This window comes from Euprymna scolopes, chromosome 26, assembly GCF_053919585.1.
Source record: "Euprymna scolopes isolate OS-2025 chromosome 26, ASM5391958v1, whole genome shotgun sequence".
NCBI lineage: Eukaryota > Metazoa > Mollusca > Cephalopoda > Sepiida > Sepiolidae > Euprymna > Euprymna scolopes.
Window position 1 is genome coordinate 97,902,270 of NC_136507.1, and position 16,972 is coordinate 97,919,241.

Below are 16,972 nucleotides of genomic sequence, written 5' to 3' on the forward strand. Positions count from 1 at the left end.
GTTGTAATTGGATCTGTTAGTATCTCGTTCTACAAGAGTTTGAAATTTGAAAGTGCTATGACAACAGCATATTCTTTTCGTTGTTTTGATTCTCGAGTATATATCCGACACAGTTAATCAGCCAAGAACCACATCACTATATAAAAGCATATAAGATATTAATGGATACGCACTCTAGCGTCAAAACAATGAAAAGAATATACTGTTGCCCTAACCCTAGTTTTCATCAGAAAAGCTGCGAGGCCAGATGTCAAGTGGCTTGTGATTGAAAGATTTCTCCAATAACTAGGCCTCACACTACTATCGAGAATGGAAGACTGCGGAATCTTCCTGCTACACATTCAACCTATCTGCAACTACCTGGCCGATCCAAGGTTTCAATACTTCATTCAAAATGTAGGTTTAGCCAGTGATACTCCGCTTGATGTACCCGGGGGGGGGGGTGACATGGAGTCATCTTGAGACAAACTCCATTCTGATGGTGTCAGGTCGTCATGCATTTTTATTCTCTGATGTTGCCTCATAATCAAATCTTGAATCTTTCAATTCCTTTTTTGACCTTTTCTACTATTCTTCTCCTGAAAGCTTATTTGTTCTTGCGGTGTGGATGCTAAGACTTGTGGATCTTTCACAAATATGGAGATTCAGAATTGTCCATTATCAATTATTCTGCCAAAAAAATGCAATGAAAAATGCTATCTTCATGAAGACACGGCCATTTAATAAAGTAATAAGAATAAAAATTTTAAAAATATGTATCAAACTGCAAAACAAATAGCACCCGCACAATGTGGATAGAAATTAAATGGAAATGTGTTATGAAAGAAAATTTTTTATAAAATATTTCAAAATATAAATATTTAAAAAAAAAAAAACAATGAATTTTACATTATTTTGAGTTATTTTGAGTGGAACAAGTTTTGCAATTGTTTTTCTTTTTTGAACAGACATGAAAATGAACAGTTAAACTCATTTTACATTGAATCTGCATCATAAATTGAACACTCTTGTGAAATTGAACAAAAATTTTAAAATTGAACACTCTTGTAAAATTGAACACTCTTGTAAAATTGAACAAAAATTTTAAAAAGAACAAACTTTTTTGTTTAATGATTTGTGAGGTCGATGTTCAATTCATCAAGTAATCCTAAGATCTTTTCCAAGACAAATTAAGTTACAAACGTTTTAGATAGAATGTGTTGTGTATACGCTTTCCAATTTTTTATTTTCAAAAGATGGATTTGTAATCCTAAGTTTTCATCAAAAGTTCATAAATGGAAATGTTTAAAAAAAAATATGTATATATATATATATATATATATATATATATATATATATATATATATATATATTAGATTATTCTAATTACTATTTTCATTTTGGTTATTATATTCACGACAGTCCAAATTTGTTCAAGTGCATTTTATTTTTTGAATTTGGGAACTTTCTAGTGGAGAACCTATACAAATGAACCCTTTATATAATCCAGGGAGGTAAATTGTTTTTGTTCTGTCCACTAACGGATAAACGAGTTGATCAGCAATCCTTCTAAATGACAGTCTTTTAGAGGTTGAAGTTTCTGTCTTTACTACAAATGATAATAACTAAGAATTACATATTGATTAAAATTTCTACCTAGTCATGGTTGACACAATGGGAACAATCTACTTGTGTGGATTAAATAAACGATTTAGTTTGAAACTCTGTAAAGGTTCCAGGGTTTGACAGAAAAATTCCACAATTTGAAAAGACACACCTTGAGAAGGTGTACAGTGGCTCAAATGTTGTAAAAATATTGAACAAAATGAGGACAGTAGTTCGATTAATCCAAATTATCAATCCTTGTCTATATAATTCTTAAAACAATACACACACACACACACACACATCTATAAAATTTGAGTTTTTTTTTTTTTTACTCTGTCATTGATATTAAAGTCTACTTTTTTTATTTAAAAATTATGAAAAACTTGTTAATATATTCAATCATGGATATGTGAGCAGATTACATGAAGGATAACTAATTTGCATATTCCTTTGAAAAACAAGCATTAATTAATTAATCAATTTTTTATGCTTTTCTTATTAGCTGATTGGTTTCATTTCACTATTAAACTGAATCCTATTTATGCATAGTTTTTACATTCTGCATAATTGTGTAGAATTTAAGATGTAAATCTTTTAGTATAGACACACACACACACACATATATATATATATATATATATAGGTGAAATTAAAATTTCCTTAAGGCCTTATCGTCTGACCCTCTAAGAGGAAACGTCAGAATGATAAATTAAAAACTAAGAAAACGAATGAGGGAAGAGGGGAATTTTGGTTTCAGTTGGAAGAACAGTGAAAAAAAAAAAAAAAAAAAAAATTCTCACTGTTCAGGTGGTTTTAAATCAATGAATATCTCCAACTGATGTTTCAGAATCTTTTGTCTACACAGGCTAGAAGAATTATTTCCTTTTTATCACTTCCTTTAAATAATTAGATAATATTTTATAATTTCTAGTATTATAAAAAAGAAAAAAAGGAAAAGTACTCTGTATATTATCTATGACATATTGTTCAACTAATTTTCTTCTACACGCCTTGTCCTTTGGAATTTTTGCCGTGTTTTTATCCCCCCCCCCTCTTTTCAATCCCTATAGTTTTCTATTTAGTAAAAAAAGAAAGAAAAAAGACACTCCTCAATATAACATAGACATTCACTTCATGACTTCGTCTCTTTACATGCTTAATGAAGTTATTTGTGATTTTTGTATTTTATATTAAGAAATACACACCAACATAAACTTGCCTTCTTTTTTTTTTTTTCCGGACATATTTATACAACTTTTTTATACTTTATATTACTTAGGTGTTTCTCTTGATTTTTTTTTTAACTAACACATTTTATATATTTATTGGACACTTAGTTTACGTTTATAAAAAAAAAAATGTGTTATGGGATGGCATAAATTATCTAGAATTCGTGTGAAAATGAATTCTAATATATTTCTTCGAAAAATTGCAGTGTTTTTTTGCTGTTACAGAAGTGGATATTACGATATTACCACCAAGGTAACACTATTATTTTCCTTTGAAAAATATGTCTGACCGAACGTGAATCGTTTGGGTTTTTTTTTTTCTGTTTTATAGCTTTATTCAACATTTTAATTGATAGAAATTATTTTAACAAACTTTTTCACGGATTACATTATTTATTGATTCATTATTACTTGCCGTTGGGAAAGGGGGCTCACACACATATAGTATAAATTCCTGTAGGTTTTATAGAATTTTTTTTTTTTTTTTTTAGTGTTTGTTTTATGTTTTGTGATTTAGCTTGTATTGTTGGAGTTTCTAGTTCATTTAGAGTATCGTAAATTATTGTATTATTGGCGTTGGTAGGTAAAAGATGTTCTAACTTCTGGGCTTTATTTTGGTAAGAAAAAAAGAACAAAAACTTCCTTTTTCGAATCATAGACATACCACATACTATTTCTGTTTTTCTTTAAATCGCTCATCTTGAGAAAGTCTTAAAATAAAGACAAAACTTGATGAATATTTCAACCGTTTTCAATTTTCCATATTTTATTTTCCATTACATTGGATTATTAGTACCATAATTTTCGTGTGTGTGTGTGTGTGTGTGTGTGTGTGTGATAAGATGGTCAACATCTTGAAATTTTGAAGATAGACTTTTGTCATTTATTTTTTATATGCTCTGTAATTACATCAAACATCACAAATTAAAGGATACGTAAATGTAAATGTTGAAATATAATTGAATAAATATATTTACACACACACACACACACACACACACACACACACACACACACACACACACGTGTGTGGAAATATGTTTATTCATTCATCATTTGATTTTATGATACAAATTTTGTGTGTGTGTGTTTGCTGATGAGGAGACTTTGTTTTATAAAATCAAATGATAAAATAATTGTCCAAGACTTATTGTCTGTCTCAATAAAAATATCGTTTCCGAAACGATCGTACAATTTATTGATTTTGTTTGTTCTTCCTTGTGAAACCGATTTTTAATTTTAATTATAAATTATCAATCATTTTACTATATATATATATATATATATATATATATATATATATATATATAAGAGATACACTGTATACAAACTGTATATTTATTCTCATGATTAGTCCCTATTTACTTTCCTCCCCACGAAGCCAGACACAAGGTCACTTTTTTTATGTAGTGGATATCTAGCTCTCCATAAAGGGATACTTTGGATGGAACTAGCTGGAAGGCGAAGAAGTATATTGGAGTGTTCATATAGTTTGTCAATTAAAGTTTTAACTTTAAATATTTACCTTTTTTTAATTCATATTTATATCGTCATTGTATTTACCTAGGCGTTATTAGGTCAGGCACATGGTCAGATGAAGCCTTGAAGAGTCGGTGCACTAGAAGTAGTATGACTTGGCCTACAAAAAATGTCTGAACAGTCTCACCGGGATTTCATGGTAGCGGCACCTCAAGCAATTAGCATTAAAATAACATCTTCTCAGAGAGAAACAGTAAAGATGTCTCAGAACTAAACAGAATGTACCATACATTGACAGTAACAAAGCCACTGTCAGATTTAAAGTCACGTTATATGAATTGTGTGTGTGTATGTATATATATATATATATATATATATATATATATATATATATATATATATATACACTACCCTTTTTCTCTTTTATGGAAAAATTTTAACTTTCAAGTATTTCAAGTTCCTGTTTTATTAACTGTATATTCATTAGTTTTTTGTTGGTTTTTTTTTTACAATTAAAAAAAAATTCTAACATTAAATATTTAAAGCTCATATTGTATATAGATTGATGATTTCCCAGCAGGATGAAACATAGACACCTCCGTGTAGCATACTTGCAATAGATATATTTTTCATACTGCTTCGATGCTCTGCACATAAATTGAGAACTGCCGAAGAAAAATGCATAGTCAATATATTATCTCACCATATATGTGTATATACATAATAAAACTATACATATATATTCAGGTCCTGGATATGACCTTAAACTATATCCGATGGTGAGACCCCAGCTTGCAGGCTTTGGGGAGTGTGGAGCTACCCCTTAATTGCCATTGCTTCCAGGTCCACTTGGACCTGGAGTGGTAGTACCTGTTAGGGTCCCATCTATGAGTTAAATAGAAACCGACTTGAAAAAAAAAAAAAACCCAAAGATATTCTATTAAAAAATTTTTCTTCCGAATCACTGGATTCGGCATTAAATAACCTGAAAAGATTGATATGCCGTAAAACAAAACCAACCAACATATATATTCAAAAAAGCTTTCGGTTATTTATCATTTATACATGAGGAAAAGAAAGCAATACGAATATAATGAAAACAAGGCAAAAAAAAACAACATTTGATGGAATTCATACATTTCCCCTTTTCTGTATTCCTAGTAAGAGTATTTCTATCCTAACACTAATGTATGGTCTCCAAGGGGTTAAATTCTTGTGAGCTAAACTACATCTCCATATTGCAGACTTAGAACTTGTATAAGTTGATTTTATCATTGGAAAATTCACAAAATACCAAACGCGACTCGTCTAAATAAACTGTGTGTGTGTGTGTGTATGTATGTATATATACATATATATATATATATATATATATATATATATATATATATAGCATAATTATGTTGATACCCCCAATTCTTGTTAGATCACCAAAGTTAAGCAACATTGAGCCTGGCTAATATCAGATGGGTGACCATTTGGGAATTCTAGGCACTGCATGTGCTCCCTGCTTATCTTGGCATTGTTTCCAGTCATCCTGAAGTTCTACTGGTATTAAACAATGTTCACCCAGAAGAGATGTAGTTGGAGATTATGCAACGCTTGCCATGAAAATTCCATGCGCAGGTACCCTTACAATGGCTATCCATAGTCTGTCAAGACTGAAGGAAGCCACTATATGTGTGTGTGTGTGTGTGTGTGTGTGTGTGTGTGTGTGTGTAGTTGCAGCACAATCACAGTGAGACATCAGTTCTCACCAGATAACCGAAGTTAAGCAACATTGAGCCTGGCCAGTATAAGATGGGTGAATACTTAGGAAGGCTAGGTGCTGTATATACTGCGCCGAGTTGTAGAAATTTCCAGGTTGGTATCTGGGGGTGCATTAATTCACTGGGAGAGATGCACTCCCTGTCTTCGTTAAGACATGCATCTCCAAGAAGGAAACTCTGATGTAAAAACCTGCGGTCTAATGTAGACCCTGTCCTGTGACAGTCATCTGCACCAACAAAGATTAGCAGTAATACCGAAAAGTGTTGTTGGTTCTACACAAAGCCTTCACCACTATAAACAAATTATCTGTGTGGATTTTTCAAGCAACTTAGTTGTTGTGGCGGAAGGTCATACATCGAAATCGACAGGAGAGTCCATCATATAGTTTAGATTTAGGCACAGATAAAAAATGAGGGAAATTATTGGTAGTGGTTTCAGATAGATGAGTGTTTTTTGTGAAAGTCAGACCAGGGGGGACCATAGATCGGAGCTCAGACGAGCACTTATCATGAAAATAACGATAAAGCAGAGACAGACTCGCAACGTCTCTTTTGTGGGAAAGAGAGTACAGGAAAGAGAAAAGGGCATTCTCCACTAGGCTATGAACTATGTGTAAAAAAATGTTAAATCTAAATTGGTTTCATTTAGAAATATTTGTGTACATATCTAGAATTGCACTTAAAAAAAAAAAATTATTTAAAAAAAATACAGAAAAATTTTTGATGTACATATTTGTCATGGAACCAAGATCTCATATTCTAAAAATCATATAAATTGATAAAGTAGTTCTTTGGGTTTTTTTTTTTTAAAGAAAATCAAATTTTGCATTTTTAGCAATTAAAGTTTTAATTACTTTGAGTACAAGCAAAATCTTGAATTGAATTGTTGCCTTTGAATTTCAACAAAATTTGAAACATGGCGCCCAGCACCTTACCTGTTTCAAATCATCATAAAGATTTTTTTTTTTTTTTTTAAATAAGAAAAAATAAATAAAAGCTACTTGATCAATTGATATGATTTTTGGAATATGACATTTTGTTCCATGACGAGTATGTATATCAAAAACTTTTCTGTAGTTTTTTTAATTTTTTTTTTTTTTTTTTTTTTTAAATAAGTGTACTTTCTAAATATAAACACCAATATTTGCCATAAAAAATGAACGTTTATAGGTGTGTGTGATGAAATAGTCCAGAGAATTTTCTCTGTATATTCCTATTGTATATTCTATCAGCTTATAGTCAAGGTGTAGAAATTATGTAAACAATTTATTTCAAACTCATTTAGAAAACTTCGTCTTAGAGTTAAACCAACTTACAGGATTTCTTTCTTCTTAGACTTTATTTAAATGCCGTTTTTTTTTTCCTTATTACAAAGTTAAAATGAAATTATTGCTTCAAAATAAAGCATGTCTAATAAATAAATATGAAAACTTGAACTGAGCTTTCATTTGCATATCTTTTAAATATCCTTAGGTTTAACTACTTAACTAGAGACTATCAAAATAAATAATAGGATTTATAAATAAAGAAGACAAAGTTTTTTTGTTTTTTTTAAATATATATATTTCCTTGTTTTGTAAAATTAGAGTAATATATTTGCTGTAATAGGTGTATAAATTGTATAATAATTGAATTTATTTAAAACTCATTAAGAAAAATTTTACTGGGAGCTAAACCAGCCTACAGAACTTGATAAATGTCATTTTCCTTCTTAAAAAATAGAAATGGAATTATTGCATTAAAATAAGGCATATAAAAAAAAAATGGAAATTTAAACTGAGCCTTCATTTGCACATCTTTTTATTGCTTTTTTTAAAATTTTTTATCTTATTAGGAGCCGTCGGATAATAATGAATTAGAACAGATTTCTGGTCCTCAGATCTCCGTTGTTACGCCAAAATCTGCCCTGGAAGTAACCAGTGAGGAGGACCTAGAATCAGCCTATGACATTGAAATGCCGCCACCCATGGCCATTCAGGACCACACATTTGCTGCAGCTCAGCCCCCAGCACCGGACGAAAGTCATACAAAACTTGTAAGTTGGATATTTGATTTGATTTCTACAAAAAAAAAACGAATAAATGAATATTGTTTTTCTTTCAGGATTTATTCTCTTTTAAATTTATTTTCCATTTGTTTTTAAAGAAAAAGCAATTTGCAGATTTAATTGGAGTTTACCATTTCAGCAGAGCCATATTTTTTTTTTTGCTTTTCAATTTTGAAATTTACAATTATTTATTTTGTAATATTTTTTGCTTTTTTGAAATCTTATGTTTGTATTTAAAATCTAGAAAAATAAGAATCTTAATTGGGCCTAAAAGGCAAAAAAAAAAATGCATCTAAATGTCGCAGGGAAGATCAAGTGATGCCTCTTTCTAACTCTACCCAATAACTGTGTTCAATATTTCAGTCAAGGCCTGTTTTTTTTTTTCCTTCAATTGTTAAACTTTAAATTATGTAATTTGTCATAAGTTGAGTTGGTTTTCTTGAATTTTCATTTTTTTTTTTTAAATTGATCGTATTATATTTGATATCAGTATTTTTTTATGGTATTGTTTGCACTAATACATTGTAAATGTTTGCTTTCATTAATTAGACTTACATTGACTAATGCAACTGCAATACTTTGAAATAAACTCAATTTTCAATAATATATAATTTCCTATTAGTTAGATCTACTGGTTTCAATTTTTATTTTTAATTTCTTTTCATAGTAGATTTTGTTATACACATTTTTTGGCATTGTTGCTAACGGAGGAGTGGGGGAGGTTTGCTATAAACAAAAACTGATTTTGAAGTCCGTTTTCAAAAACTTTACGTTGACTCCTGAAAAATATTGCTGACTCTGATTCAGCTAAACCAGACTCTTACCCAATGAGATCCATATCCCAACTTTATGAAGTCATTGTCAACATATTTGGCAAAGCTTTCCAGTTTTTCTTTTTAGTTAAAATTTCTTATTTATTCATTTATTTACATCTTATATTTGATATCAGTATTTGAGGATATTGTTTTAATATTTTGTGGCTTTTCTATAGAATACATAATCTAATGGTTTTAAATGAAAATAAGTTTACAATTCCATATTATGTATCTCTTCTTTCTTTGCTCCATGCTAGTTCTATATTATGTTTAGTTAGATCTATCTACCTTTTTTTTTTTTATAACTCTGGTTCCATTTATTAAGTGTGTCGAAACTTCTCCATAGTGCTCACAAAAATCGTGCCTCAGGATCGTCTAGCCTGCATGAAATTGTCTTCATTGATCACAGCTATTCGTTAACAGCTATATTAATGCATATTCGGAAACTAGCAGAGAAAACGTTTAAAAATAAGTAAAAAGTCTAAAACAGTTATTTTCATATAACGTTTCTCTAAATGATGTGATTCATTTGAGCATCATTCCTGTCTAGGCATGACTTTATTTTGACTATAAAAATTCTTTATTACTGGTTCACATATTTACTGAAAGGTTGCCATGACAAAATTAGTAATTGCCTCTTTTAAATCCAGTAATTTATTTGGGTAGTACTAAGTCAGTCTGTTTCAAAATACTAATTTCCTCACCTAAAATGCATTGAACATTGATGTTATTGATTTTTTTTCATCTTCCTTTGCCAAACGCAATCATGTTCTGCAAGGTTAAAAGCAACAATTTCTCCTCTACAAAACAACCAAACCAAACATCAGGAATAAATATTGCATAATATAGGATAAAAATTTTTTTCCAAAATCAGCATTTAATAATTTGAAAAAGGTTGATATGCCATAAAACAAAACAACCAAATCTTTTTGTGTGAACCTCAAATACATTGTTGGTGGCATATATCTCTACAGTAAAATAATAATAATAATAATAATAATAATATCAATAAACAGCCAAGATTGTGCTTTTTTATCTCCAACAACAAGTGCTGCAAGACTCAGCCGTTGCGTGCAAAATCAAGGAAGATTTAACCCAGAACACAGAAGGGAATGGTGCTGTTTCCACTTCATTAATTGGTGATTTCATGTCTGACACTTTAGTTTGCCATATGCAGAGACAAAGATGACTAGAAAACAACAGACTCTGATGCTGATTCCTCCTGGATTTTCACCAGAGCACTGTGAGCTGAACTGGAACTCTAATCCCACTTTGTGTCTGTCTACTACAGGTGGCTCTGCCAGGGACCAAAGTTCCAGATGGCATAATTGTGACACTACCATAGGGAGGATGGATTGGACTTTAGGGATTGTTGGTGTTATAGTAGGAGTTAGGAGTGGAAAGAGTAAGTTTAGGAAGTTTTTGTCATTACTAACCAACAAAGCATTACCACTGTTGACCAACAGAAGAGTCAGTCAGGCATGTGTCTGCGGTGTGGTGATGTATGGAAGTAAAACCTGGCCAGTGAAGGTTGAGGACATATATTGCATGGAGAGAAATTATACGATGGATGTGTAATGTGACTCTTAAAGACCGGTTTAGATCTGTTGATCTCAGAGGAAGATTAATTCTAAACAAATGTGTGCAGAACAGGAAATTTTGTTGATTATGTGGTCACATTGAAAGAATTGACGAGATGCTTGGGTTAGTAGATGTAGAAGAGTTGAAGTAATAAGATCAGTTGACAAGGAAAACATGGGAGGAAATGATAAGAATGGATGTGTGAGAAAGAGGGGTAAATAAAGACCTAGCCAGAGATAGGTTAATTTGGAAGTGAAGCCATCCAGCACCTTTCAGTATGTAAAATGAACATTCAACTAATATGACGATGATAGCAGACCTCATTACAACCATTTTGCAATTTTGTTACGAACAGATGAGGTGTCGGCTCTAGAAAAAACAAACATATTTGTCTCTACTTACTAAAGATGCCTAGTCAAGTATTCTGCCCCTGTTTAATAGTTTTTATATGCATGAGGGGCATTCCAGAAGTAATGTCTCCTATTTTTTTTAAATTTTTATTTTGTCCAATTGAATCAGAGAGGATTGCAAAGTGCATTGTTATGATGACTGAAATTATGCATTCATGACCTGAAAGTTTCATCTCTCTGTTGCAAATATTGACAGTGTTAAACTTTGAGAAAGCAACCCCTATCATGGACGTGCATCAGAAGCAGGAACGTATTTGAAATTCTGGCAAAAGTGTATTGATAATGGTGGAGAGTATGTAGAAAAATAAATTTTGGAGCATAAGCGGTCGCTTGTTTAATGGTACCACTTTCGTCTTTGTAGCTCTTCAGCATTTTGAGTTAAAAAAAAAAAACAAAATACCAGGTTTTACTTATGGAACAACCCTTGAATTTATCCAGGATAATGCCGATTAAAAGCTACCATGTATTTTTGAAATCAACCTTTTACTGAAAGCCTTCAAGATTTTATGTGAAAGACCATCATGATTATGCCACAAATAAAAGTAATGGTATCTGTTTTTATATCTTTCACCGAGCGAGACATTATATTCTGATATGTGAATCTCTTGTTTGCGTTTTATCATATAAATTATTTCTAGCTATTTCTGGTTATCTTCAACCTGTACAAGTTAAAGTTGTCTATCAAGTTTTTCTTTTTTTTTTTTTTTTTTTTTTTTTTTTTTTTTTTTTTTACTCCTACTCTATTCTTTCTTTTTCCTGTTTCAAATTCCTGAGGTCTTAGGAGACGTGTGAAATAGGTTCATTTCCTGAATGCTTGATAATGACTGATTTTGTCAAGTTATGCACGAACACACACTTTAAAAAATGCTACCCATCTACATTTTTAACTTGTTGAATACTTTCAGAAATTATACAAAAACTAGTGCAAGTACCCATCTATGCCAGGTTTTGCACATTTTCTTGCATATTTTTAATTAAGACTAGAAGTTAAGAACATTTATTAAATATTTTTCATTCATTCTTTTTTGTTATTTACGATGATCGATACTGGCTAGAAGATAATTGAAACACTATAGGAAAAACAATTGTCTAGTGTGAAATTCAAACCCACACTGAACTCTTTACTGATCTAATGAAAATGTTTTATATTTTTAACCTATTTAAATAACAAAGGGGAAAGAATTGCTGTTTTCAGGGTCAAAATCTATTTATCTAATACTTAGTGTTGACTATTTTTTATCTTGAAGTTTTTTTTGTTTTTTAAGCTCCTTAGATTAAGTGGTTTCGTGCCTTATCTGGAGCGATTTTTATTTTAAAAAAAAAATGAGTTTGATATTAAGTTTTTATTTTTCTTTCTCTGTATAGATCTAAAATAGTTTTATTGTCAAACCAAATAAACAAAGCAATGTAAATTTCAAATAATTTCTTATTAAAGTAACAATATATTATTGGACATTTATTAAATATTTTTTAATCCATTTTTAATAATAATAATAATAAAAATGTTTGTGCTACTGATTTTGATCGAATTATTGTTCTCATCTTGAGTGTTATTTGTGCAATGTTTCGATCGGTGTAACCTCCAACCTTCATCAGGCATACTGATCGCCATCTTAGAAAAGAAAGGAGAAAAGTTACTGGCTCCATAGATGGTTTTGTATTCTTGGAGTTGTTTTTTGTTTTTTTTCGCTGTGGTTTTGTATGTATGGAAAAAAAAAAACAAAAAAAAAAACTCTAAGAATACAAAACCATCTACAGAGCCAGTAACTTTTCTCATTTTTTTCCAAGATAGCAAACAGCGTGCCTGATGAAGGTTGGCGGCTACACTGACTGAAACATTGCACAAATAACTCAAGATGAGAGCAATAGTCCGATCAAAACAAGTAATACAAACGATCAGCCCTCATCTTAAAAATTTAGAACTGTAAGATAAATGTTTTCTCTTCAAAGCAAGCAATCCATCAAATAATATAATATGATGATTTGATGTGAAAACTAGTTGTTTGGTTGGTTGAAAAGGAATACTAAAAATACCGGAATATTTGTTTGATATTAATTTTGAATAATCAGTTTTTCAAATGGCTCAAGAACTTCTGACATCGATAAGGATAATAGATCAAAGGTGCTGATTCCAGATTTGAAGTTTGTTTGCCTCTTAGATCACCCGTTTAACTGTGATGCAGTGACACACAGATGACTTTGTCTCATTTATATATATATATATATATATATATACACAGTGATGATCATATTTATTGGCACGGTAAAATAAAAGTTAAATTTTGTCTAATAAATTCTAAAAAAGGGATTAAATTAAAGAAAATAACAAAGTATATTATGTATTTTTAACTGGCCTTTCCGATGCAGCAATCGGATTTTAGAAAAAATAAATAACAAAGGAACAACAAACATAATTGCAAAAAACCCTTGTTCAAAATTATTGGCACGATTTATTTAATAATCAATTGTATAGCCTTTGGCCTTGATTACCTTCCTCAGTCGCATTTCATAGTTTACAACCAAGTTGTTGCACTCTTCAGTAGTAATTTTAGCCCACTCTTCCTGACAATAATTCTCCAATTGAATAAGATTCTTAGGCTTCCTTTGCATTACCCTCAATTTTAATGTTCTCCATAAATTTTCAATTGGATTAAGGTCTGGGCTTTGTGATGGCCACTCCAAAACATTAATATGATTGTCCTCAAGCCATTTCTTAGTCAGTTTAGCCGAATGCTTTGGGTCATTATCTTGCATGAACCACCAACGACGACCAAGTGAGAGCTCTTTAGCAGAGTCTTTCAGGTTTTCATCCAATATTTTAACATAATCTTCCTTTTTTATGCTACCTGTGACCTTAACAAGTCGCCCTGGTCCAGAGGCAGCAAAGGATCCCCAAAACATCAAACTGCCTCCACCGTGCTTCACTGTGGGTATGGTGTTCTTAGGCAGGAAAGCTTCGCCAGATTTTCTGTAAATATAAGACACTTTATTATGGCCAAATAACTCTATTTTCGTTTCGTCAGTCCATAGAACACGTTTCCAGAATGCAACATCTTTATCAATATGACGTTTTGCAAAGGCTAGCCTTGCTTTCAGGTGCATAGGCTTCAATAAGGGAGTCTTTCTCGGACGACATGCTTTTAAACCAGCTCTCTTCAAAACTCTACCAACTGTATGTCGAGATACATTCACTCCAGAGGTGCTCTGTTCATCAACAATCTCCCCAACAGAGATCCTTGGGTTTTGTTTTACTTGTCGAACAATTTTCCGTTCATCTCTTGGGGAAAGAATCCTTTTTCTCCCTCTACCCTCTAAACTCATAACGTGGCCTTGCGATTTGAACTTGTTTATTATGGCTCTAACAGTGGATTTGGGAAGGTTTAGCTTCTTTGAAATCTTATCATAGCCCTCCCCATTGGTATGGCATGCTACAACAAGCTTCCTGACGTCTTCGCTGTGTTCCTTAGTTTTAACCATGGCGATTGAAAATTATAATTTAGTCACTTATAATAGTTTAAATAAATCGCTATCTAAAAATTATCTGAAAAAAATTATTCACTGAATTAGCGTTAAACAAGCATAATATGGCTATAAAAAGTTCAGAAAGCACGTAAACCGGAAATTGATTGATATTATACTGATACTAAAAGAAAAACAAAGCCGTGCCAATAATTTTGAACAAAGGTTTTTTGCAATTATGTTTGTTGTTCCTTTGTTATTTATTTTTTCTAAAATCCGATTGCTGCATCGGAAAGGCCAGTTAAAAATACATAATATACTTTGTTATTTTCTTTAATTTAATCCCTTTTTTAGAATTTATTAGACAAAATTTAACTTTTATTTTACCGTGCCAATAAATATGATCATCACTGTATATATATATATATATATATATATATACAGGGTGGGCCATAAGTCACACACCAAAGAATTAAGTGATGTGAACCTGTAAAATGTGCGGGGTAAAATATATTTTCTTTTCTTTGGATATAAGATACATCTTTTATGATTGTAACAGCGTGTACAACATGTTTTTCAGTTTATTGCTTAAGTTTGGTTTTAATGAATAACGTTTATTACTATCAGAATTATTTCAAATCCTTTGGTGCGCAACTTATGGCCCATCCTGTATATATATATATATATATATATATATAATGTATAATAAATATAAGATGAGCAATAACAGTTATATATGACTTTACTACACCATAAAAACAATAAGGAAAAGTTAAGAAAATTAAGAAAACCCCTCTTTAGGCCATGCCATTTCTAAGTTAAATGCTTCTCATCGGAAGAGAAGGGACAGAATTATGCTAATATAGAAAAAACTGGCTTAATGACAGTTATGAAATATTGTTTGCTCCTCTTAATAGTGTTGAGGTTTTCTTATCTTGATAAGTTTTGCTTTGTTAAAAATTTACTTTGATTAACATTATATAAGTAAAAGACGTCAAGATATTGTAGAATTATATTTGCAATATTTTATTCAAAACAAGGAATACGAGATAAATGTGAAAAAATTCCTTATTATATAGAGGTTCAATTATGAGTTTGGCAGAAAGAAATTAAACAGTGCTCAATTATTAAATAAGAGACTAATATTTATTATTTGTGTTGCAGTAATCAGATTAAAGCAATATGATATTGTTGATTTTAAGCCGTTGCAGTCTCAGAAAATGAAATAATGTAATATAAACAAACCGTCAGCTTTTATCGGCCATGTTTGAAAGTTGGGAAAGTTATATGTCTATCTATAGAAATTGTACACTTATCTCTATATAAAATGAATTAAATAAATAGCTGACGATTTGTTTGTTTCATTGTTTTGTTTTCTAAAATCGTTACAGTTTGAAACTGATTGTATCATGGCGATTTAACTTGATCCTCTGTAACACAATTAAAAAAAAAATTTTTTCTTTAAAATAAATTATTTATCTTAAAGAAATGAACTAGCTTTTGATCATATAATTTTTTCTCAAGTACTTTTTATTGGAAATATAAAAACTTTGAAGTGTTGATCATGGATGATGTGTATGTATATATATAATTAAGCTGGTCTGCAGTTTAATTTGTTGCTGACTATCTTGCTCTTGCTTGTTGCTTGATCTCAACATTTTGAACCGAGAGAGAGACTTAGCTGTCGTACAAAGCTAAGACTCTGTAACATCATATTTGTATAGATACTCTCTCAGATATTTGGGCTCATGGATTTTAAATGTCTGAGGGAGTGGCACTCGTCTGACAAGACGTTGCAATCATCATATATATATATATATAATAACTAGCAAGGTTACTAGGCATTGTACATGTGGAAGAATAACATAAAATTAGCATGAAAACAGTGTACGATAACTGATTGAAATATTAAGTGAATAGATTTTTGTATTGATGGTGCTAACTTTATTGAAATGTAAAAATAAAGTTAATTTTTTTTATATTTTTAATTTTATCTCTAATAGTAAATTCGAAGTAGATGATACCTGACTTCAAACAAACAGATATCATCAATTTTATTTGATAGATTAACTGTCCCCACCCGGAATTGTCCAGGATACAGTGAAGTCTTTATTTGTTTGCACATTTTTAAGGTAGACAACACCTGTTATACTCTTCTGATTATAAGTGATTCATCGTGCCTGAATACATTAGTATATTGCCAATTACATGATAAAACAATAGTAAATAAAAATTAGCTAATCAGAAGCAAAATTTGGTTTGTCAGCTTAAATACTATTTGGGTCTAAATTTAAAAATCCAACAAGTTTATATGTTAGATAATATAAATAATATTGTCTGATAGCTTTACCAGAGTTCATATAGCAGTGACACAGTAACTCTTTAGGTAGACTGTTAGATATGCACAAAGTATTTATGACAATGATCTCTTTGACGTTCCAGAAAATGGAGATGTTAGACTTTGAGACCTGATTATCTTCCCAGATGAGAAACTGAAGAAGCGCAGTCGACTTGACATTACTGTAGTTCAGAGAGATACAGAACATTATGAAGACTGCGGTGGAGAAGAAGTAGGTGAATAGATATCTGGGCTCTT

General features: G+C 30.9%; 1 protein-coding gene across 13 annotated transcripts in view; it reads left to right on the forward strand.

Annotated features, from left to right (window-relative positions):
- LOC145248297 (kalirin-like) overlaps nucleotides 1-16,972 on the forward strand; it is an 858,283-nt gene that overhangs the window by 592,379 nt on the left and 248,932 nt on the right. For all 13 annotated transcript variants that reach the window (XM_080110176.1, XM_080110182.1, XM_080110183.1 and 10 more), the window contains one exon: nucleotides 7,899-8,099. In XM_080110176.1, coding sequence (XP_079966302.1) covers nucleotides 7,899-8,099 — 201 coding nt within the window. The remainder of the gene's footprint in view (nucleotides 1-7,898; nucleotides 8,100-16,972) is intronic.